The following is a 24,978-nucleotide window of genomic DNA, read 5'->3' as shown; positions in this document are numbered from 1 at the left end:
GGAATGATGGTCACACAACGCATCTTTAAGTTCAGGGTCTTTGTTGGCCTTGAGCAACTCTGATGATGTTGGTTCATAGCAAAATACATACGCAAGATCACCCTCTTTTTTTCGGTGGATATACACGATATATATCTTAAAGCATAAGTTAATTTTGAAATTCAGCCTGATAACCATATATCATCATTTCACATTTGTTATCATATTAGGCGTAAGGCACCAGGCTGGGGATGTCCTTCCTATGGCCGAAATCACTGAAAACTTATATGATGTTTCAAATTATCCAGGTTTCTTCAGGATGTTTGCTCATTAATTCCTCTTCATTCAATATATGTATTATCACGGTTCGACCTACATGATTCTGCCACATTACTGCTTGAATGGATGGATATCTAAACCTCCTATGTCCAATACCATGCCTAGCCCGAGATTCTGAGTGCCGAAAGCTAAATAATTAGTTCAAATTATTTGGTATGAGAAAATAATATATAGTCTCAAGATATTTTTATTGGTATGAGAGCATGATACATGGTCTTTTTATTTCGATATTTCTCTTGCTAAAAAATGGACGTCAGATTATGCTATATATTAGTGATGGTATGAACACGCAGCTCAATCACCCTATATATATGTTTGTCGATAGTTAATTTACCGTTACAAACTTTGTTGATCTCCGCTCCTTAATTTATTTAAAACATGTTAATAATCGGATAAATATGCATGGAGATCTAGCATAAGATTGGTAAATTATTGCTCAACATCATGAATGATACTTACAAGGACATTTTTATTAGATAATTAGAGCCCAACTTGCCGGGTACATAACATAACCATGAAACCTCTCATAATAAACTCCCCCAGCTAATTAATAACCACACGATAGTGTGGATTTTATTATCACGCCAAATCTCTCCATACATAAATATAAGCCGCCTAAAGGACCATACATATATCATTTATATGAAGAGAGAAGGGTGAACTTTATTCAAGAAAATTAAGTCTAAGTACGTAGCCGTTAGCTAGCACGGCATGATTAGGGCAAGAGCTTGTCAGCTCTCCTTATATATAAACTGCTCGAATCTGTGAGCACGTCTGTCCAGTTCCACACATCTGGGGAAGCTGCCTAGCACATTGTGCCACCTGCTGCACCTCCCATCCGCCGAACCGCCCCTGCTCTTGCCTCACTATCTGCCTCAGACCCTCGCACCTAATGATCAATTCCCGTCATCAATAAACCGCTGGTCTTGTGAACTTATTTATATCTATTTTTGGATGCATGAGAAAATATATGGCAGATAGATAAGTAATGTATATGGCTTACATGCATCGCTGGTCCATCTGCCTGAGCTGGTTGCAACAGGGCTCGAAGTGGTCAGATGTACGGCCCCTCATCACAGGGCCGGCGGGGTCAAACTGGCTACTTCCTTCACACCCACATTGGCTGCGGCTGACACCTCTGGAGACGTCCATGAGGAAGTCCTGGCAGTGTCGCAGCATCTGCGTGCTCTGTAGCTGCTTCTGGCAGCCCCTCCTCTGGTTCTCAACCTCCTCATCCTCGACGACCTCCACGGTCGTGATGGTGGTCTTGTGGGCCATGGCGGAAACCAGCATCACACCGAACAGTGCTATCAGGAGGGTCATTGAGAGCTTCGCCATCGATCTTCTCATCAAACACTGCTATATATGTATATATGTATATCTGGCTTGGTGAGTAGGCTAGCTGCAGGTTGAAAGACAGTGTACGTACGTGGTTCGGAAGAGAGGGCGAGGTGGAGAGGGGATATATAGGGTGGTTCAGGGCCGTGCATGTAAGGTACATGGAGGAGAGGTGACGGCGGTCGTTGGAGCAGCTTTTGGCGTTCTTGGGGCCGGTCACGGGTGGCTTTCCGTGCATGAATGGGGCCACGGCGCTGCGACTTGAGCTTACACGTTAGCTTAGCTAGCTGTTATAATTCTGAGTCAAAAGCTGACATCCGATGGATCTCTATCGACCGATGCGTCTATGCTTATTGGGCATTTCGTGGGCATGGGGCTCATTTGCATGTCAAGCTTAATGGGCTGGGGTTGGCCCAAAAGATATGGGTTCGAGTTGGCCCAATAGAGATGATGAAGCATGTAAGCACAAGTAACGTTTTCATTTCATACGACTCATTCACGAGGGTACAAGCATCTCCATATTCCATCACATCCTTATGTAAGTTACAACAGACAGCCAAAACCACACATTCGATTTCATGCGGTCTAAGCTCCTATCGATATGCACCATTCCCGTGACGGTTTCAAGCGGTCATATCTTCACTAAGCGGCAAGCGCTTATTGGCACGACCTTTCAGATATCGAGCGGATGCATCTTTACTTTAGCCATACTTTCTGATGCTAGTAGTGTCGACAATATGCTATACTCTCTCTTCTCGAATCACCTCCAAGCTTGAACAGAACATCTTGTACTAGTCTTCGACTATTTCTTCCCTTGGGATGTTGCATCCCGTGCTAAGGCTTCTTGGGCACCTGCTGCGAAATGAATATAATCTTGAATGAAGTCTGTTTTTATTGGTACTCAGATCATATGGTGCAAAACAAAAGCAAATGGAGAAAGGTTTTACTTTTTTCATGTATTTCTTGTGAAGCTTCAGAGCGCCGGTGCAAGCCTTTTTCGCGTCTAGATTCCCGGTCACGTCATTCAATATCTGCAAAGGATCAAATAGCAATAGCATGAATCACTCCCTTGCAAGAGTAAGGAACAAGGCTCAGAAGACTCGAAGAGGATGATCCCATGAGATTCTGGATTGCTAACTGACCTTAACAACATCATCGAGGCCTCGAGCTTCAGTCAGTAGCTTAGTGCTCTTATCTTTCAAGACGCTGGCAACGAGGAAAACAGAGATGGGCAGAGGAGCTTCGGAGTTCTTTCCGGCATTCTTCAAGTTTTCCCTCTCGAACTTGCCGCACTGCCTTATGGACTTGGGCTTTCCTTTGGATCCTTCATCCTTCTCGGCAGCTGATTGGGGATCCTCATACAAAGAGAACAGATCCGGATCATATTCTAGTGCCCACATCATCTGTTACCCCAAAAGGAAGAAATAACAAATTTCATCAGCTTGTTTTCCAAGAAAGCTCTCTTTGCTAGAGATCATAAATCAAAGGATACCTCCCACAGATAGAGGGAGTCACCAAAGGAGAACTCCCGACGGAATAGGACCATGAGCATCCGGAAAGCAAAGAGGTAGTCACCTCCACCGAGTTGTTCTGTCAAAATACACATATATAATTTAACGCACATAGATTGCTTAGCATTGAAGAAACGGTGAACTGAGCAATACCGATATGTTGATGAAGCTTCGGGTCAATAACTTGAGTAATTGAGGCCAAATTATTAAGTTGCGACTCCACTCCAACGGAGCTATCGGTACATCTGAAATTTCCTCGCTTTATGTTTCGCGGGAAAGAAAAACGATGACGAGAGGAGTGAACATAATAGTATATTAACGAGATATGAGTTGTCTTCAGAAGCAGAATTAAGATTATGTCGCAGTTTGCTCATGAACTACCGAAGAAATAAAAAGTAGCATACCAATCTCCTCATCAAACGTTCAAAGCACCAAAAAGCATCAGCTTCATCTTCGAGAAGCATTATCATCGGCGAGCAAAGATCGCTCATCCCTGTTGCAACAACGCTCATTTTAAGGCCACTCACTGAAATGGTAGTAGATAAAGAGAAAAACCATCTTCCTAGATATTGCTATGCCATCTCGTGTTGTTTGATTATTTTGTGAACAATTTTAATCGCAGAAAACCACAACAGTTTCTCTGATTTTAGTCGATTACCTTGGCAGTAGCCGACATCTGTATCTAACCAGGCATAAACAGCGAGAATATCCCAAAGCTTAGATAAGTTGTCTTGCTTCTCGTAGAATACCAATGTTCTGTCAGTACGAACCACATCGAGACCTGTAAATTTAATTCTAAATTATTTAGATTTATCTGCATCATAAAAACCTTCACGTGCCTAAGAAATGGAGATATCTGGAGGAAAGGCGACCGACCTATCTGGTGAAGTGTGAGCTTCCATTGGATTTCTTTCTTATTCTTTATAGGCTCCACATCCATGTTAGGGGTTGGATTCGAAGTAGGATCAAAAGGACCATTTTGAGCTCCGGGGTTCGTCTGTAGAAGGACTATTGGGTCTTGGATGGCATGGCCGTCTTCAGTGATTATTGGTGCTGTCACATACCGACCACTGCCGATGAGCGGAAACATTAACCTGCAATCTTCCTTCCAATTGGTGTACTGAGCTCTGCAGTGCAGAGGAAAGCAATTAGGCTATGCAAACAGACGACACAGTGTACACAAAACTGAAATAAGGAGTACAACTTGATCGAAGTGGCAAAGGAAGGCTACCTTCTCCGTAATCTTATCTGCTCTCGTTCCTCGTATGTGCTCTTAGGATCATAGCAGCCCAGAAGAAACTCCCAAACCTCTCCTCTAATTGATGGATGAATACCCTAGGTAGGTAAAGGCAGACCTTAATTAATATATCGATCTTCGGGAGAACATAGAAGCGCTGCTGAAACTTCATGTCACAAGTGTCTTTCAGTTGCACTTACCCCACGGTGGATTCGACTGAGAGTCTTCCCTATATCGAGTTGCCCTTCTGCATTAAATGCAGCGCGCCATTTCCTCTCGCTTAAGGTTTTCCCGGCCTGCACTTGTACAAGAGCACGTCATTCTTACACTGTTTGTATTGTTTTCAGCTATACCACATAAACTACGTAGTTCGTAACTTTTCCTAAACCCCATCAACCAATCAGCTCCGAAACAACGTGCCGATACTTCACATTCAGAAAAAATGAACAGCGGACCAACCATATTGTGCATTGCATCCATTATGTTTTACCAAATGGCTTATTCTGTGATTGGATTGCATTGCATTGCATTCTGTCCACCAACAGATATTTGTGCCAGAACATTTCAAGAACAGGAGAGAAACAAACCTTGATCTTGAAACGAGTCTTTGGGACATCGGTGCACTCGGGTCGGACCTGATAGAAAGAATCTGCAGGAGCAACAGGTTCTGATCTCCACATTTTCGAAACAAAGCCACACCAAGTTTCTCTTTTGTCCTGCTAAAAATGTATATATAATCTTTGGACCCCCTTCGACAGAATCGACCCAAAACCAGAACCAGAAAATATATATATTTCTTTATATACTCTCCGGGTCTTCACCGAATCAATCAAAGGGGACCCAGATGACAGAAAAATGATGCAGTTAAAACAACCAACAAATCCTCAACAAGTTCCCTCCTTTGCTCCTTCTTCGTGTTATTTTTGCTTTCGGGTCTGTGATTCCGTCCTCGTTTTGGCAGTTTTATTGATAGAAAATCCGGGGGATGGGGGGTGAGGTTTGTTGAATTTGACTGTCATGGAGGTTGGTTTTGTGCTCTGGCAATGGAGGGAGAGGGCGACGGCTGACATTGTTTTGCTCATTGGGGGACACAGCAAATCTACGCAGACCGCTTCCATCCCAACTGTCTCCTCCCTATTTTTGCACCTCGGCCTCCTTAAATTTTGGAGCAAATTCACAGTGAAGATGGGGTGGCACGGGGGAAGGAAACAATGTCAAGTCCCTAAAAACCACCACTTTGTAGACATATGAATTATGAAATTTGTACTATAATATATTTCTTGTGTGAACATAATTGCCGAAAAAGAAAGGGAACCGAACATCGATTCATAGTACAGAGGAAAAAGAACTAAAACTTTGCTCCTATGGCCTCATCACCAGTCTCGTGGATGTGTAGGACGCTTACGTCGATTTCCGAGTCACGGCAAATCTCGAATGCCCTCATTATTCATAATAAAGAATAACAATTTTTAGTGAAGTATGACTGGTTGAGAGATTTGGTCGACAGGCAGGTGACCAGGTGGAAGGTTTATCCAACTTCGCAGACAATGATCACCAAAAAATATTGGGTAAATGGAAGTTCAAAAAAAAAAAAAATCTATAAAAGATATAAATCAAGCGCGAACCTCTACTCTATGAGCTGAAGCAGAGAGCAGTGTTCCAATAGGAAAACAATGGCGACTCGCGGGCTGCTCGGAGCGATCGGTAGAAGAGCTTCCCCACTCTCTGTCTGCCGATATCTGTCCTTCACTTCCGCTTCAAGAACTGTAAGTCCTCCAATCTCGACCCATACACATTTCTTTTGCCTATAGACGCATCCCATAGTGCTCGTTTGAGAAGAAATTGGTGTGCTCCGAGATCGTATACGAAGTACCCAGATCGAAGTTTGTGTAGTTTGATTGAAATCAGCTCGCAAAGCGCGAACTTTTATTAATCGTGTTGAGCTCGAGCCCTCGATCGAGAGAGTTCCAATGATACATCTCAGTAAAGCATGATTATCCAAATTGATGAAAGTTAGGAGTTTCTCACCGTCGCCTTTCTGTTCATATGATTGTCACAGTGAGCTGAAATTTGTGCTTTGTGGTGGTTACGATCGAATCTGCAGCATTAGTGTTGTGAGTTCAGGCTGAGCTTTTACAAGTTTCAAGCCACTTACTCGAGAAATTGTTTATTGGGCACAGATAAGTACATTAGTTATAGCTGAACATGAAGGTGGTTCCATCAAAGCTTCATCAGTGAATGCGGTAGAGGCAGCAAAGTTGCTTGGCCATGACAATTCGATTTCTGTGTTGCTGGCTGGGTCAGGCCAGTCCCTCCAAGAAGCTGCTTCTACTGCTTCTTCATGTCATCCTTCCATTTCACAGGTAGTTTCATCTTCTTATTTCTCCCATTTTTGCCATCTTTACTCTCATTAGTTATTGCCTGCTGGGACATTTGGAGCTTTAAATAATCCGCGTTCAATGAAAATTTTAGCTTGGCTATGCTCTCTGTGTTTTCGAGTGCTGTGGATTCACCAAGAGAATAGAAGATTCAGCTTTTCATAAAAATCATTTTAACAGGTTTCAGATAATTGATGGCAAATAAAAGGAGATTTCACTTTTCATTTTTCTTCTTGCCATTCTGTGTCGACAGTACAATTTTCTTTGCAGATGTTGCAGAAGATAATAAGAAACTGTTCTTATGTTTCACGACATACTTCTTACTGATTCTGCAGGTACTTGTAGCCGATTCGGATAGATTTACGCATTCTCTTGCTGAACCTTGGGCCAGGCTCATCCAACTGGTTCAGCAAACGGGGGTATACTCTCACGTGGTCGCTGCATCTGGTTCGTTTGGGAAGAATATTGTTCCTCGAGCTGCTGCCCTCTTGGATGTCTCTCCGGTGACTGACGTTACAGAAATTTCAGAACCTCGGCAATTTGTCAGGTAACTGTCTCTTGATGTATTGTTCATTTGTTGAGCAAATATTGATTCTAGGACTACATGATCTTACTCCATGTTATTCCCATTTTAGGCCTATCTATGCTGGAAATGCTCTCTGCACTGTTAGGTACACAGGTGCTGACCCTTGTGTGTTGACGATCCGATCGACATCATTTCCAGTGGACCTGCAAGCAGCTGATTCAAAATCTAATGAAGCCCCCATTTCTCAGGTTGATCTCTCAACCTTTGAGGAAGGTCTGTCGTCCTTTCTGTTGCACAAGAGTTCTCTACTACTGGATGATTTCTAGATATGACTAAAACACTGCAAGCTTATTAATCCGAATAAGAAAGCAATGAGGGATGAAGCAAAACAGTGGCATATTTTCAATGCCTAGCAATTTTTTTATTTTTCTTTACAAAATTTAGGAATTGTTATCTTACCTGACAAGTTCGTTCTTTGTTCGTGCTAATTTTGGTGCAGAGTCTATTGGTAAATCTCGATACGTGAAGCTCGCCTCTCAAGATACGGAACGTCCTGATCTTGGAAATGCACGGATCGTGGTCACTGGTGGGAGGGGATTGAAAAGTTCTGAGAACTTCAAGATGATAGAGAAGCTTGCAGAGAAGCTTGGTGCTGCAGGTTATTCATTAACAGAAGCTCTTGTTCTTTCGATGCCATTGGACATTAAATCCTGATTCACGGTCTTTCATGTTCTGATCCAATTCATTATCGTGTTGTGGAGTCATGCTTATGTTGCTTTTCCTCAACACTAGGTTCTGAAGCAATGTAAAATATAACTCTGCTCTCGTCTTGTTTGTTTAGTTGGAGCTACACGAGCTGCTGTAGATTCAGGATTTGTTCCAAATGACCTTCAGGTAAAATCACGGTCACATGATCCTTACCTTGCAGTTCTCTAGCTTGTCTCATATTCAGTTAGTTGTCAAGAATCTGTTAATGCACCAAAGTGGCCTGGACCGGGAACTAAATACCATGAGAAACTTGTACAATCTTGATATTTCACTTTGTAGTCTCTGTACCTTCTGTGCCTTATTTCTTTGGCTGATCTTGGGTTTTCAGGTCGGTCAAACCGGGAAAATTGTTGCTCCAGAACTGTACATGGCTTTCGGAGTTTCAGGTGCCATTCAGCACATAGCTGGCATGAGGGACTCCAAGGTCATTGTTGCTGTAAATAAAGATTCAGATGCTCCTATTTTTCAGGTGAACTCTCTCTCCCTTGATCTCTACGAGGATCATCTAACCAAATTATTCGATCCATCTGCTGAAATATAATTTCGTTATAAAATGAGCTTCAACAAGCTGATGCTTTTTAAAATTTAGTTACCTTTCCTTCACTTGCCCAATAAGTGGTTAAGCTTCGAAGGATCTCACTTTCTCATTTAGTTGGAAGTGGCTCAGTTATCTGGAAACATTGGAATGACAGGTAGCTGATTACGGGCTTGTGGGAGATCTCTTTGAGGTGATACCGGAGTTGATAGAGAAGCTTCCCGAGAAGTAGACCTTGCCCAGTTTATCGATCCCCAACACCAATGTTATTATCTATTTCATTAAATGTAAACTTCATTAATAATGGATAATGTGCAGAATCATTGGAACAAAGAATGAAGCTGCTTCTCCCATTTTGTCGATCATTTATTCATTTCATGCATGACTAGTCCACCGATGATTTACTATGAAATTCGACTGCATGGTATAAGCTGGGTCCAGGCCAAGGCAGGACCTTGCTAGAGCAAGCCCAAGCCATATGGTTTGAGCGTGCGCGACCATTCACCTTGGACTGGAGTCTCCAACCCCATCAAACTTAATCCTACCTTACGGTATAATTATGCGAATGCTATGCATATGTAACCCCACGATTCGACATCTTGTTGAAGTTCTTAATTAATGCACTGGACAACCTTGTCCCTTCCTCCGGTTATGGTGAAGCTGGTTGTTTTACCTAGTGCATTGGGTTATACGTCATTAGTAATATCTCGAGAAAACGAAACATCAAGCGCATCTGGTGTAGTGGTATCATAGTACCCTCCCACGGTACTGACCGGGGTTCGATTCCCCGGATGCGCATGCTTTGCCTTTTCTTTTGGCCTTTTCAACCCTCAATGAAAAAACATCGAACTTATTAAAATCAAACTCGGATTTCGACAGCATGCTTTTTTTTTTTTTCCCTTCATAAGAAAACATAGGAGTTCCTTTGATGAATATCAAACTCGGATTTCGACACTTCTTATAGTTATCGAGAGCCATACAATTAAGCAATGCACTTTCTCTTTCAACTTTTCAATTTTCACCCTCTCTATTTATTTATTTTAGCTGTTTCTTGAAAAAGTGTCAATCACCCAATAACCCATTTGAATAGGGTATTAAAAATGAAGAGCGTCTAGTTCAATCCGTATGCGCGCACATCGACAATATGCTGTCTATATATGTTATGTTCAACATAGTTTACTCCGACAATATATACACCCACTTCACTTGTCATTTGATGTGGAGAGATACTCCACTAGTGGCTTGTCCCGACTACTACAACCTCACCTCAACAAGCTGAACCCAAACGATCTTCTCAGCTACCTTTTTGGCTCTCAGCTCTGAATGAATAAAGTTATGGCTTGAAACTGATGATTTAATTATTGTTAATGCTTTGTTAAATCATTGTAACGTTCTTTGGTATATTATAAACATTCTATTGATGTTAGGAAACTTCTTTCTTATCTCTCGGAATAGTGTTGAACTTGGATCCCCATACTTCCAACCCTCATGCCCACGATCTATGTTAATTTGACATTAGATCAAATTTTATTTTGCATGATCGAGGGTTACCCTTGTAGGAATGACAGTTTTAAGTAATAATAAAGATGAGGTTTACTCAGGAAAAAAAAGGGCAAATTGTCTGACGGCTTGTCTGTCTGCATCTGCAAAGGATAAACAAATCTCTCCTCTTGTCTTGTCCTATATATTTGTGTTTGTTGAACTCTTTCTCTCGAACATTATTTTTCATATAATCTAATCTATAACTACTATACTAAATTTGAAAAGATATAGATAATTATAATTAATTAGCATCTCAGGCAAGTGGGTTTCTATTTCTACTGGGGGGATTTGTCACGAGCTATTAGAAGTTCCAACTTATTCCAGAATTATTTGTGTTTGTTGGCTCGTTATTTTCAATTGCTTTCTCTCCAAATAAAATTAATTTAGAGGAATTTGGTATCATGAACATAAAATTGGATATACATACACACGCATCGAACAGATGAATTTCCTTTTTCAGTGTAGCGTCAACTCGAGGAATATGAACAAGCTTCTCCTCTTTATTAATTATATGTCAAAATCGCAATTAGTCTTCAATAAATATGCATAAAATAAAACAATGATCCTTAAAATATGTAACCACTTATCAATAAGCATACTAATTATATAAAATCAAAGTCCACTCAGCCTTTCGTCCTCGTGATAGTGAGACGCCAACTTAATTAGATACGTATTGGCTCTGCTTCCAATTAATTAATTTGCCAAAAAACCGCGAAGTATGGGCTCTTTCATCACTATGATAGGAGTTGTCAACTGCAGGTTCGTCCGACCAGTATGAACCGAACTAATTAAAATGGAAGCGAAACTTCAAGAATATTTCAATATTTTTGCCTAAATAAAACTCGGCCTCGAACATAGCTTGAAGAGAAATGAGAGGCCTAGAAAGAGACCTAAGCCATATTATATACATGAAGAGGCATGGAAAATGGTGGTCAAAATGTATATAATCAGATTCTAAAGAAGTCGGTAGTGATTATCTATAAACTTGAAAGATAACATAACAATATGTATTTATTTATGTGTGTGTACACATATAGTTTTCAAATTCATTTACATCCAATGCGATGCTCCACAAGACATCTTAACCCGTAATCCATCACCATCACGAAACTCAGAAAGCGCTATGGGAACTTGTGGGGCGGTCGTTATCCCCCTTTGTCGAGTTAAATTGTAATTAATAGTTTGGTTTTAGTGAGATATGCCTGTAAAATTTTCACTGAATCTAAACCTATAAGCGGTAGCTCTCATATCCAACCTAAAAGTTCGAATTGATAGTATATCTAATCATCTTATATGCTCAGAAATTCCGTATCATTCACGTGCGATTACCAATTCTCAGTATTATGTTCAGTTTCGCTACTGAAGGTTTTGTTGGATCAAAAGAAGTTTATTCCCAAATTACTGTATCCCAAGCAGCTTTAATTTACAGAAAGATTGATCATCACGAGAAAAGATACAAATTAATAAGGGAGATTTTGGATGTACAAGAACAGCAAGATGGAAACTTCATGCATATGAACACATACATATATTAGCCAAGCTGGTATTTAACCACCGTAGACACAGGAACTAAGCGGAGACCTTTTCTCTTCAGCTCTGTGCTCTGATGATCGCATTCTCTATTACTCATCGCACCATTTTTCTCATCATTTGCCTGCTCCGAAACATTTCCTTTCTCCATAGTTGAGTATTGGTCGTCTCTCTTCTTCGAATATATATCCGGTCTTTTGAAGCCGCAAATCTGAACAGGATATCGTTGTACCCGACATGTATGGGTAAGAGATCCGTGTTTCGAGAACATATATGAACGTATGAAACAGGAAACACTTTATAAGTAAAGATCATCAGCTATTAGCCAATTAAACTTTATAACAAGTTGACATACAGATACGTATATAACTTGTCATCTGTAATGATAAGATGAACTGTCGATCGAGAGATTCAGGTAAATGATATTGATGTGATGGTCATATAGATATGAGCTTAATTTGTTACGTACCTTAGGACTATTATTTGGAGAAGAAGCAGTATCCTCCAAAGCCTCGTCGACCAGAAATTCTTCCTTGGTCTTCCTCTTCCTCAAGTTCAATATTCTCTTAGGACTTCCTCCTTGCCAACCACTGTTCCCGTTACTGAATTTCATGGCGGCAGCATCTGAAACTATGGTAGAGCTACGGTATTCATCATCACCAGAGCCAGGAGAAAGCGAGCAACTACGTTCTTGAAAATTGTCATTATGGATCAAGAAATCGACTATGTAAGGAGTCCAACTGCTCTCTGAACGAGCTGAGTCGATTGACCTTGCACTACTTGAAGCCGAAGTCGTGCCCATGTTGCGCCTCCGATGAAGCTGTTGGAAGAAATTAAGCAATCGAAGAAGAGGAATTGGGAGAGTGCTATATATATGGCTCTAATTAAGTTATAATATGTTGGCTCGTTTTTTAGGGCTATATAAAAATATATATATTCATGTACCTAAAAGGTTATGCGTGAATTTTAAATATTTAGTTCTAGCCGGTGAAAAGAAAGCAAAGAGCCATCGCAGACTGGTTCAAACGGTCAACGTTTGGATCCCTTAAGTAAGATATTAGGTTCAAGTCTCATAGATGAAAAAAAAATTTACGCTGAAAGAGTTTTACTCTTTAGTGAACTGATTCTTTTCGAATGAATTAGCTGGGGCCTATTAGGTTTGCGGATAATAAGGTTTACACCAAAATAAAATTGGAAAAAAAGAAAAATGGGGCCATATCAAAGGGGAGTTAGGAAAACTAGCGACTCTAGGCGAACATTTTTCAACATTTTGGAATTATTCGATGCATTAAGTTCGGCTTTGTACCAAAATGATTCTTTTGGAAATTAATATTTGTAGGATCGACTCTATTATTATAGATATTTTACTAATTTACTTATCCCGTCGTCTTTCTTTTCTTGTTTTTGCCGAATTTTAGTGCTATTCATTGAATGGGTCTCGTCTGTTCTTGCATGGTTGGATAGTTCTTCTCTTAATTATTCACCACAAAATGATTGACATATGAGACATGATGAATATTCTTTTTTTCTTCAACTAAACAAAACTTAATCATATTCCCGAAGAAAGATCAAACACTGTGCATATCGATACGCCTTCTCCTTCTTAGGTCAGTTCTGCTGCAGTCACATGATAACTTCCTTATATTCTGCAATAATGGTATTAATATACTAATATGTAATAATTCTTCTTTCTGAAATATAATTGTTAGTTTTATTGGCCAAAAAATTTACTGAATACTGTACACTATAACCTTATTACCTTTTCAAGTGAGGATCCAATGACTCTTGTTTCTATTTTTCATACGCAGATTTTTTTTTTTTAATTATCGCTTTTTTGGAACATGCGAAGAGTCTCAATTATTATGCGGATATGTATGATTAATGGGAGACAATATAATAATGAGCACCCAAGCTACAGATTTTTTTTTTCCAGATTTTTTAATTAAACTGCCCTTTTCTTTTTTATAGCAAGTGGCTTCATCAAAAAACCAATTTAATAATTATATATAGTTTGAAGACCACATTTATTTAATCTACGAGATAGAGTTTTCGGCAATTGGCCTTTTCTCTACCGTTCATAAGATTATTTTACTAAGAAAAATGATAGATATCTTATATTTGTCTAAATGTTAAGCAAAAAGCATTTTTTTCTGTAGAACATTAAATATATAAAATTAAAATATGCCAGAGAGGACATTATCTACTATACAATGTAATAATTTAATATAAGAAATTAAAATTTTGTATGAAGACATCAGAGATTATGAATACGAACTCTTTAACAAACTTCCCACCTCAGTGAAATGACGTATATACATAATAGATGCGGTTTAGTATAATCATATCCTTTTTGTGTCAGAGAAAATTATCATGTCATCTCTCACGAATTATTAATTTAAATTTGGATATATAATTAACTTCGAAAAATTTCTTCCGGTAAAAAAGAAAATTATTAAAGAAGTTCTCGTGTTCTCAAGAAGTCAAGTAGGCACCCGTATGATGTATTATTGCTTTAATTACAACTTAATATATCTGCAAACCGTTTTTGGCCCGCACGATTAGCTTATAGATAAAAGCAACCGAAGGTTTAATGGTCATTAATCCGGAAATCAATAGATTATAAATAAGAAATGAATAGACTATCAACAATCTTTTAAAATATTCTCTAATTTCATATTAATTCATGTATACTTGGCAATATGTCAATTAACTAATTCCTTTAAAAAAAAGTTAAATAAGGAAACAACTAATTAACACTTAAATATTCTGAAAATTAATTTGTCATAAAATATGATGAAAAACTAATGGCTCGTTTGATAAAAATATTAAAGAATTAATAGCTCATTTGGTAATGAAAAACAACATTTATTTCAGTCCAAAATTAATAATTGAAAAATGACAGAAAATGCATCATCAGCAAGCTTACACATTTTCCATGGACTCCCGATTAAATATTCCGTGAGTGTTATTGTTATGCATCCACTCTGCATGAGTAACATACAATCAAAATATTTACAAGTGGAAATTTCTGAGATCGTTGTGGGCCTAAATCTAATTTACTACTTACAAGCATTCTAATTGGATATTAGTAATTGAATATAACAATAACTGAATATTTGCTCATGAAATCCCTTTCTTTTTTTTATCTCTATTGTAAAATTTATTTCCTATTCTAAAACCTTATCCATGTTCTAAATTGGGAAATTTTAGTTTCATGTTGACTGAAGATGAAGTGGAATGGATCTTTGCATAAATGCAACATGTTCGACTGTACCACTGCATAACATTCGACTTCATTTCCAAGGAGCGCGAAATTGCTTGTCTCCTTGTTTTGATTTTTTTTCTTTCCTTAAAGTGACATCGAGGAATGAGTACTATCCCAATAGTTCTCGAATCTAAATTTTTCAAAGATTTGGATCATATTGCAAGTTTCTTTCGAGTTTGATAACGATAGACGAGAACATTTTCTCCCTTTGTCGATGTGGTACAATGAGGAAGACACTACATATTTTGTTAATAAGTAACCGGTTACTTTCTGATGGCAAGAAATTCAAGGCCATACCGACACCTGATTAGACTAAATATTTCAGCCAATAGGAATGAAAGCATTTTGTGATCTCACCGAAAAAAAAATACTTATATAATATAAAAGTAAATACCATGAATAAAATTACATTGCATTATACAATCTAAAATTAAATATTTCTGTCATCTTTTTATTTTTTTACTTAATTTCCAATTAATTTACCATGGAACAAAGACGAACTTGAATTAGGAAAATGATATGATATCGTGGAATATGCATCATTTCAAACGGCTGCAAATCCAACACTGTTTTCCGATATTATCTATGTAAAAATTAATAAAACGATTAATTAATTACCTCAAAGTGCTATTACCAACTACCTGGCCCATCTTATAAATAATCCGGATATGAATATACTGTAAATAATCCGTTAAGATATTCTTTCTAATTTCGTGTATAATCGTATTACTTATCATTACATTGAGGTACTTTTGTTTAAGTTATATTTTTAGTTTTTTACCTAATTTTCGATTACTTGTTTATTTCCGGGGAACAAAGACGAACTTGAATTCGGAAAAATAATGATACAATTAATGTCGTGGTATATGTGCCATCTCAAACAACTGCGAATCTAACAATGGTTTCGATAATATCTATGCAATAATTAATAAATGGATTAATTAATTACCTCGAAATCTCCATGGGATAAGACGAAATCAGTACATGGTAATTTATCCCTAGTATTTGTCCTACATGGTGCTTTCACAGATATATGTAATATTGATCGATGATATTTGTAGACTCATAATTCACTTGTTATAATCTGCAGCGCAATTCTCCGGCGCAAACCGGATTAACTTATCATTGAGATCGTAACAGGATCCAATGATGGTCGTCTGACTGATCCCGGGAAAAACTTGCGCCGCCACGCAGAAAACCCCCTTCTCTTAAATTGGAAGTAAACATAATTCGGCTCGACCACGTAATTGGCAGTCGGGAAATGGAGGGTCATGGATGCATAATCACGGAACGAGGGGCGTTGCTGATAACAAAGTTTCAGACTCCCAGTACCATTCTACACCCTCTCCAGACAAAAGGAGCTGAAGTACTGTTCGAATTCCTTCATCACGACATCGAATGGTCCCTGAGGGAAGAACATGGTTATCTTCCCCACTCCCAAAGACAACGTTTGGCACAGCCACAAGCGGGACCTTGAGTAGTAGACTCAAAGGTGAACGTCTCTTTGGAGATCAATCCTCGAGTCACGGCCCCTCGCCCATAACTTACGTGATATTGATCACATTGTCCAGCTTGACGTAGGTATTGATCACATATTGGATCATCAATAGGTACTTTCGAGTACGAGCTCGATTTATCTGGGGCGAAGAAGATCGGGAACGACTGACTGAAGCAGTTCAAGCAGGGTGTGCACTGGGTCCAGATTAGGCTGCTCCCAGTGTCCACAAGCAGGACTTGGGTAGAGGGCGGGGTCCCGAGGAGGACCTCGGCAGTATAGTACAAGTAGTTTGGGCGAATAAAGAGGTGGATGTTGTTTTCGGATAATGACTTTCAGGTTGAGAGGTAATTGATGTAATGTGCTCGCGACAGGGATAGCTCAGCTGCTTTATCAAGCTTTTCCTCGAAGGTGAGGTTCCCGGGATACAGGGCCGACTCGGGAGACAATCGGGGGATGAGCCGTAGGGTAAACCCAATCGATTCGGAAGGGATGAAACATACCATAGTAAGTTACTGCATGCAATAGAAAATGATACTTTAGGTGGAAAGCTGCAACCATGGTTTCATAGTACATGAAACAGAACTTAAATTTTCTGCTTTTGGAGTGATCTGATTTTCTTGTAGCCCCTTAACTTACACTATTTGTAATTGGGTGATTCTATCGCGGTTGATTGAAAAAATAACGTTATTTCCTTTTCAGATGTTAAATTTTATTAGTTACGATTTAGACCGTACACTTCTTCATTATTTTTTTATTTAAGGATTCGCCACTCATACTATGACTTTTGATATTTTTGACTACTTGTCTTTTTGACAATGCTCACTCACGCCTTTGAACGAATCAAATTCGATTTCCGATTCGACATTAAACCAAAATGAATTGAACAGTTTAATAAATGAAATAATAATTTGATGCTTTAAAGAAAGAAAAGAAAAGAAAAAAACATCAATTAAAATCCATCATCTTCCTTTGCCCTGCAAATCACGATCCCAAGAAAACAACGCTGCAGCAATCAGTGAAGAGATTCGATTCTGTTAATAAAATCCACACACAGCACCAAGCAATCAGCGAAGAGATCATCACCGAAGATCCAGATTGTTTAGCACCATTAAAGATTTCAATAGAATTCCTCAAGAAAACAAATTTTATCCATGCTATTGGTTGGATCCGTGGCGATCTGATCTGAAATTTGCATGACAGAAAATTTACGTAAACATAGAATTCCGTCCTGATCTGCTTATAGTATTATGATCCAGAGCATCGGAGCAAGATTGAATATGATCTATCATGCCAGTAAGGGAGACAAACAACTCGACTGATAGCCGGGAGGGAATGGGGAGGAGTCGGGCTGTCGAGAGGCAGTGTAAGCATCGACGAGATTGAATTTTTCTTTCAAATTTGAGGGATTTAATGAGAATGAATTTTTGGTTCAATTTGGGAGATTCCAACCTGGTTCAATTGGGAGTCTACGAACATATTTTTTTTTTCTTAGAGTAATTAATATGTTTTTATTTGATTGAACCAATAAATTTCAGTTCACTTTAATATCAAAGCGGATTCAGCTCATTACCGGGTGAGACCGAAAGTCGAAGAGAAGTTGCATCGTCAGAAATATCGATAGTCAAACAATGAGGGGGTGAATCTTAATGTAAAAATCTTGGACATGTGTACAACCAATATCTTTAGCAAGAGAATCTAATGTTTAAGGAAAAAAAAAACCGTGATGGTTGTTAATTGTAATGGTTAATACTTGTGAACTTAAACCGTTGAGGGGATCACCCTGCCGCTACAAACTTAGGATAAAAGCTCGGCCCGTATGAGCTGAGAGATCTGAGGTTCTACTAATATTACGTCGATACTCCAAATTTTTGTAATTTACAGGATTGCCCCCGACAAGTCTAATGGCCTTATTGAGCCATGTGACGAGTCTCTGAGAATCATTTTATTCTGGTAACACATGCATAAGCCCAGATCGTAGGATGATACTTGTAACAAAATTTCAAGTCCTTATTGACTCCGTATACCCTCTGTAGGCCGAAGGAGCTGAAGTGATCATCAAATTCATTCCTGACGACTTCGCATGCCTCCTCGTCGAAGAACATGCTGATCGCTCCCGTGTCGAAGAGGCAACCTCCTTCGCCAGTGCTGGGGTCGGGATTGAATCTACCCAGAGGGAACCCAATCCTCTTGTCCCCGACGCTGACATTAATTAATTTCACATAATAATTTTTTGCACCTCGCGCTCGGACAATACTAATTGTTTGGATATCCCGTCGGTCATGTCGGCTTGACTGTACACCAAACAATATGAGAAACGACCTCGAATTTGGTCGATCAGCGTACTGAACGATCAATGAGTTGATCCCCAAGTCCAGCCCCAGGATCCCGGAAATCTTATGTTGGTCGAACGTGAATCCTTGGTTATCATCCCCACACCCAAAGACGATGTTTGGCACGGTCACAAGGGCCTCGATTAGACTCAAACGTGAGCGTCTGTTTTGAGACCCGTCCTCGACTGATGGCCCCTCCCGCGTAATTCACCCGGTATGCGCATTCCCCACCGACACATTTCCACCGAGAGCATATTGGATCATTACAGGGTATTTTTTAGTAAGATGATGACCAGTCCGGGGCGAAAATTGGGATGGACTGACTCCAGCAGTTGATGCAGGGGGTGCACTGGGTCCATAATAGCATGCTCCTTGTGTCAACGAGCAGGTTTTGGGTAGACGGCAATGCACCGAGGCGGACTTCGGTGGTATAGTAGAAGTTGTCCGGTGAACCATGAGGCTGATGTAAACAACGTGGTAAAAAGCAACGTGCGGCTTGACAATGACTGATTGGGGGTTGACAGGTAATCAATATAATTGGCTCGCGACCTGGATGGCTCGATTACTTTATCAAGTTGTTACTTGAATTTGAGGTTCCCAGGATAGAGGGGCGACTCGGGAGAGAACCAGCGGTTGAGACATAACGAAAACCCGATCCCTCGCGAGGTAGTAGAAGATGACATTTTGAGAGAAAGCTATAGCCATGGTTTCAGAGTATAATTCTTCAATATTGAAGCTCCTAGCTAATAGTAAACAAATTTTCTACTGGTTGATAATCGATTCTGCGTACCAACAAATTGGGCATTAATTTTGTTCAACGAAAAAAACTAAGTTATTAATTTCATTTTGTTCGTAATAATTGAAGAGAGAGCAATTAATACTTTAAATATATCACAAAATTTTAATTAATATGCTAATAAATACAATATAAGGAAATTTTCAAATTCGAGTCTTATAAATGAAGAAAGTACATAATCGATGATCATACTTGAACTAAATTAATGGGACTCATTAGATTTTCGAATTCTAAAATGCACCCCCAATAAAATTATTATATCTCATTCTTATACAAACTTTGAATTGCTGAATATCGGTCCAAGCAGGCGCATTATGAGGGCAGGGACGTGATCATTTGAGATTTTTTCCCACTGTTTTAGGTTGTCTCTCCACTTTTGTCCAGGTGGTGCCATAAGGAGACTCTGCCTTCCGTGGGAAACCGCATAGTCTAGTGACATATATTCTCGCTAGAACTCAAAAGATTTTATACTCTCACTAATAATGGAATCATATATTTAAGGGAAAATAGCCCCATATATCACGATTTTTACCTTATTTTCACTTCCTAACACGTTTTTAAAAGTTGTCACGATCTAACACGAATCACTATTTTATTCTCGAATTTAGCACACTGTTAAACTCTGTCTAAAAACCGTTAAACTCCTTCCTTCTCCTCCTCCTTCACGACTTAAACGCAGAAGCAGAGAGATCAAGAAGGAAAAAGATGCCGCCGAAGCCAAGAAAATAATGATGAAGATGGTCACGGTGATTGCTGGTTGCTTGAGGCGTGAAGGGAGCAGGAGCAATAGTCATTGGAAGCTGTCGAGAGTTGTCGAGAAGATCAGAAAGCCATGGGAGGTCTATCTGTGATGGTGAAGGTACTGAGGATGGGAGAGAGTAGCCGAGAGATGGTGGTGAGGACAAGGAATAGGCGTCGATGTTTGTTCTCTGTCTACCCCTGCCCGAGAAGAGAGAGAGAAAAAGAGAGAGAGAGAGAGAGGTTTATGGAGTGATCAGAGCTGTGGAGCAAAGGATGGTCACTGTGACGTTGCAGTGCAGCCAGGAGTAGGCGGGTCAGCTTGCAGAGGAAAAGGAGAAGAGGAAGAAGAATAGGTTGGTTATTGCAGGTCTGTTCAAGGAGTGGGCGTTCATTGCAGGGACGAAGAAGGAGAAGAAAAAGATAAGATTGTTGGTGATGGTGATTGACGCGTGATCAGATGGAGTTTGCAGGGAGGGCGTGTGAAGTAGAGTTGGTGGAAGTAGAGTCGTGAAGGAGGAGGAGGAGGAGGAGGAAGAAGAAGGAGTTTAACGGTGTTTAACAGTTTTTAGACGGAGTTTAACAGTGTGGTAGATCCAGAAATAAAATAGTAATTCGTGCTAGATTGTAACAATTTTTAAAAACATGTTAGGAAGTGAATAAAATAAAAACTATGCTATATATGATTATTTTCCTTATATTTAATAATAATTTTCTACTGGATTTATCAATGCTCTGTAGTACATTGCGGCTTAGTATACCATATATTTTATTCTAAAGTCGTAGAAAGTTCCACTAGTTTTCATGAATTTAATTGAATACCATGGGGAGATTAATAACTTTCTGATTTTAATTAATGTAATGGAGATGAACAATTGAAAAATCCGACATCTATCTCGGAAGAACTTCGGAAATTATTGGCGAATCCTAATTTGGCTAAAGCAAATTAGACAAATAAAAAAATGATTATTATAAAAAAAATCATCCTATAATAATTAATAAATGTAAAAGATGGCTCACGTGGCATCATAATAATATTTTTCATTGTACACCCCATTATGCAAAAATTTAACGGACCGACTAATCTAGTTCGAGTCGGATCGATTCATTAAGGTATAAAACTCTCTTAGCATGTATTTTTTCCATTGACATGATTCGAATCCAATACTTTACTTAAAGCATTGTGATAATATTAGACCCAAATACATTGCATTGCATTAAATTTCATTCGAAACGCAATTCATCACTGGTGGAAATTCAACCATTTAGTGAAAAGGCTCACTCGCTTCTATTGATCTGCAGCACAGTTCTCCGGCATAAATCGGACCACTCCGAAGTTGAGATCGTAAAGAAGTCGCATGTCCTGTTGCAGCCACGACCCGATGATAGTCTTCTGCTGTTGTCCAGGATAAATGAACACCCCCACGCAGAAGTAACCCTTCCTCTCGTAATGGAAGTACAGGTAAGTAGGCTCGACGACGTAATCAGCAGTCGGGAAATGCAGGGTCATTTTTGCATAAGCCCGGAACTTGGGATGATAATTGTAACAGTATCTCAGGTCCTTACCGACACTTATCCTCTTTAGGCCAAAGGAGCTGAAGTGATCATCGAATTCCTTCATCACAGCATCGTATGGCCCCTGATTGAAGTACATGCCAAGGGCTCCCGTGTCGAACAGGCAACCTCCTAGCCCAGTGTTGGTATCGAGATCAAACGTACCTGGAGGGAATCCGAGCCTCTTGTCCCCGACACTGACATCGACTAACTTCACATAAATATTTTTGAATCTTCGCTGTTTAACAATACTAATTGTCCGGATGTCCGGTCTTGGCGGAAGGACTGTATCCTCTCCGAACCTCAACGGGCTACTGGCAGTCATCTCGGCCTTACTGTACACCAAACAATACGAGAAACGACCTTGGATTTGATTGAATAGCTGCATTGTCAATGAGTCCGGCCCCATGTCTAAACCTAGGATTCCGGAAATCCTGCGTCCGTCGAATGCAAATTTCTGGTTATCATTCCCACACCCGAAGACAATGTTTGGCACCCTCACAAGGCCTTGATCAGTCGTAAATGTAAACGTTTCTTTCGAGACAAGTCCTCGACTCACGGCCCCTCCCGCGTAATTTGTCTGGTACACACATTCCCCGTTGAGACATTTGTGCCGGGCACATATTGGATCATCACAGGGTACTTTCGAGTACGTCCTGGACTGATCCCGGTTGAAGATTGGGATCGACTGATCATAGCAATTAATGCACGGTGCACATTGGGTCCAAATTAGCCCGCTCCCCGTATCCACCAGCAGCTGTTGCGGAGATGTCGGTGTCCCGAGGGTGACTTCGGTGGTATAGAAGAAGTTGTCGGGTCGAACCCAGAAGCGGATGTTGTCCGGTGATAATGATGACTCTGGGGTTGACAGGAAATCGATGTAATTGGCTCGTGACTTGGATAGCTCAATCGCTTGATCAAGCTGTTCCTCGAAGGTGAGGTTCCCGGGATAAAGGGGTGACTCGGGGGAGAATCGGGGGATAAGTCGTAAGGTAAACCCGATCGATTCGGAAGGAATGAAGCACACGATGCTATGTATTGCAAGGTAATAGAAGATCATATTTGGGGAGAAAGCTACAACCATGGTGTCAAAGTAAGTTTACGATCTTTTCAAACCGAAATAACGGTATTTTTCTTGTATAACTTGATGCGACCAGTTAAGTCATTAAATAGGCAGACAGTGAGAATGATTTTTTTTTTCCCTTTGTGGTTGGTGACATTAATTGATATGTACATAGAATTGGCAATTACTTAAACATTAATTGATATGTACATAGAATGGGCAATTAATTTAACATAAATTGACATCCACATAGAATTGGCAATTACTTAAAGTGTGTAGTTAATTCGTGCATATTTATTAATAGCTCCTGACAACAAATTTCCTATTGCGAATGGATTCCTTTCTCCAATAAATAGGGTATAATTTCATTTTTGGTAAATTGAAGTGTGGTGGGGGGGAGGAAGAACCTATATATCCAATATCTCTAGGTAGAGCAAAATCGACTTGGGTTGTAATTAGCATTGCAAAGAACGATAAGTATACTGAATTGGTATAACATATATCCGTTGACATCTAAGAAGACTCGTATTCTGAGAATTTGATGGGAACCAGTGAAACCATAAAATACATTTCCCTCCCTTGTGATTTTGCTGAATATAATAAACGTGGGTTGTGAGCCTTTTGTTTTTCAATTTTCTCCATTTTTTTAAATTGTATATATTTTACATATTAATATATTTTATGGAAGTTTTCTCCACAACACCAACATGGAGTAACCGTGTCATCTAGAGAAAATAGTATTGAATAAAAATTTTAAAATAAAAATTGAGAAACTTATAACTAGAGATTAAGAACTTCCACTGCTTTAAATTTCATGGATAAACCTATGGACCCAAATTTATCTATTGCACTGCATTAAAATTTCAGTCGAAACGCAATTAATTCCACTACTATATCACATTCTTTTTTCTTTTTTCTTTTCCTTTGTTGGGCCAAGACTATATCACTATTTAAAATTCAACATTATATATATTGATGAGGCTCATTCGGTATTTATTGATCTGCAGCACAATTCTCCGGCATGAATTGGATCTCTCTGTTCTTGAGATCGTAAAGAAGTCGCATATCCTGTTGCATCCACGACCCGATGACAGTCATTTGATGTCGTTCATGAAAAATAAACACCCCCACGCAGAAAATCTCCCTCCTCTCGAAATGGAAGTACAGGTAAGGAGGCTCGACGACGTAATCAGCGTTCCGGAAATGCAGTGTCATTTTTGCATATGCCCGGAACTTGGGATGATTCTTGTATCTCATGTCCCTACTGACATTTACCCTCTTTAGGCCAAAGGAGCCGAAGTGATCATCGAATCCTTCATCGCCGCATCATATGGCCCCAGGTTGAAGAACATGCCGAGCTCACCTGTGTCGAAGATGCAACCTCCTTCCCCAGTGTTTGTATCGAGATCAAATGTGCCAGGAGGGAACCCAATCCTTTTGTCACAGACGCTGACATCCATTAATTTCACATTAAAATGATTCAATATTTGTTGTTTCACAATCCTAATTGTCTTAATGTCCCGTCTCGTGGAAGGACCGCATCCTCCCCGAACCTCAACGGGCTATTGGCAGTCATCTCAGCCTTACTGTACACCAAACAATGCGAGAAACGACACTGGATATGATTGAACAACTGCATAATCAATGAGTCGTGCCCCAAGTCTAAACCTAGAATCCCAGAAATATTGGCTTTGTCGTATTTGAATCCCTGGTTATCATTCCCGCACCCGAAGACAATGTTTGGCACCCTCACAAGACCTTGTTTAGTCTGAAATGTAAACGTTTCTTTCGCGACTGCACCTTCACTCCCGCTCCTGTCTGCGTAAGTTGTCTGGTACACACATCTCCCGTCAAGACACTGGTACCAATCTCATATTGGATCATCGCAGGGTACTTCCAAGTAGGTGTACGATAAAACCGGGTGAAAGAATGGGATCGACTGATTGTGGGAATTAATGCACGGGCTGCACTGGATCCAGATTAGGCCGTAGGGTAAACCCAATCGATTCGGAAGGGATGAAACATACCATGGTATGTACTGCAATGCAATA

The 24,978-nt window shown here is 39.7% G+C and overlaps 5 protein-coding genes and 1 non-coding gene across 6 annotated transcripts; 2 read left to right on the top strand and 4 right to left on the bottom strand.

Moving 5' to 3' along the window:
- Positions 1-763: 763 nt before the first annotated feature.
- Positions 764-1,819, bottom strand: LOC116215694 (2S albumin-like). Its single transcript, XM_031551515.1, has 2 exons — positions 1,322-1,819; positions 764-1,207 (listed from the first exon to the last, which is right to left on the bottom strand). The coding sequence occupies exons 1-2, from the start codon at positions 1,666-1,668 to the stop codon at positions 1,060-1,062; spliced, it is 495 nt and encodes a 164-aa protein (XP_031407375.1). The 5' UTR covers positions 1,669-1,819; the 3' UTR covers positions 764-1,059.
- Positions 1,820-2,116: 297 nt separating this feature from the next.
- On the bottom strand, positions 2,117-5,941 carry LOC116215692 (GTPase-activating protein GYP7-like). Its single transcript, XM_031551513.1, has 11 exons — positions 4,992-5,941; positions 4,605-4,700; positions 4,399-4,502; positions 4,044-4,294; positions 3,826-3,948; positions 3,572-3,660; positions 3,321-3,426; positions 3,149-3,246; positions 2,799-3,059; positions 2,604-2,687; positions 2,117-2,511 (listed from the first exon to the last, which is right to left on the bottom strand). The coding sequence occupies exons 1-11, from the start codon at positions 5,082-5,084 to the stop codon at positions 2,491-2,493; spliced, it is 1,326 nt and encodes a 441-aa protein (XP_031407373.1). The 5' UTR covers positions 5,085-5,941; the 3' UTR covers positions 2,117-2,490.
- A 33-nt stretch (positions 5,942-5,974) lies between these two features.
- LOC116215693 (electron transfer flavoprotein subunit alpha, mitochondrial) lies at positions 5,975-8,976 on the top strand. The gene is made up of 8 exons (XM_031551514.1): positions 5,975-6,170; positions 6,585-6,767; positions 7,118-7,329; positions 7,418-7,581; positions 7,808-7,966; positions 8,150-8,202; positions 8,405-8,545; positions 8,769-8,976. Exons 1-8 carry the CDS (start codon positions 6,078-6,080, stop codon positions 8,841-8,843), a joined length of 1,080 nt encoding a protein of 359 aa, XP_031407374.1. The 5' UTR covers positions 5,975-6,077; the 3' UTR covers positions 8,844-8,976.
- A 362-nt stretch (positions 8,977-9,338) lies between these two features.
- On the top strand, positions 9,339-9,409 carry TRNAG-CCC. The gene has a single exon. It is a non-coding gene; the product is annotated as a tRNA-Gly (tRNA).
- A 2,110-nt stretch (positions 9,410-11,519) lies between these two features.
- On the bottom strand, positions 11,520-12,532 carry LOC116215018 (vascular-related unknown protein 1-like). The gene is made up of 2 exons (XM_031550573.1): positions 12,153-12,532; positions 11,520-11,894 (listed from the first exon to the last, which is right to left on the bottom strand). The coding sequence occupies exons 1-2, from the start codon at positions 12,483-12,485 to the stop codon at positions 11,685-11,687; spliced, it is 543 nt and encodes a 180-aa protein (XP_031406433.1). The 5' UTR covers positions 12,486-12,532; the 3' UTR covers positions 11,520-11,684.
- A 9,066-nt stretch (positions 12,533-21,598) lies between these two features.
- Positions 21,599-22,948, bottom strand: LOC116214586 (aspartic proteinase nepenthesin-1-like). Its single transcript, XM_031549969.1, has one exon. The coding sequence runs from the start codon at positions 22,946-22,948 to the stop codon at positions 21,599-21,601; it is 1,350 nt and encodes a 449-aa protein (XP_031405829.1).
- Positions 22,949-24,978: the final 2,030 nt, after the last annotated feature.

Source organism: Punica granatum, chromosome 7 (genome assembly GCF_007655135.1).
Source record: "Punica granatum isolate Tunisia-2019 chromosome 7, ASM765513v2, whole genome shotgun sequence".
NCBI lineage: Eukaryota > Viridiplantae > Streptophyta > Magnoliopsida > Myrtales > Lythraceae > Punica > Punica granatum.
Note: the sequence above shows the minus strand (reverse complement) of the source record. Positions and strands in the feature narration are given on the sequence as shown.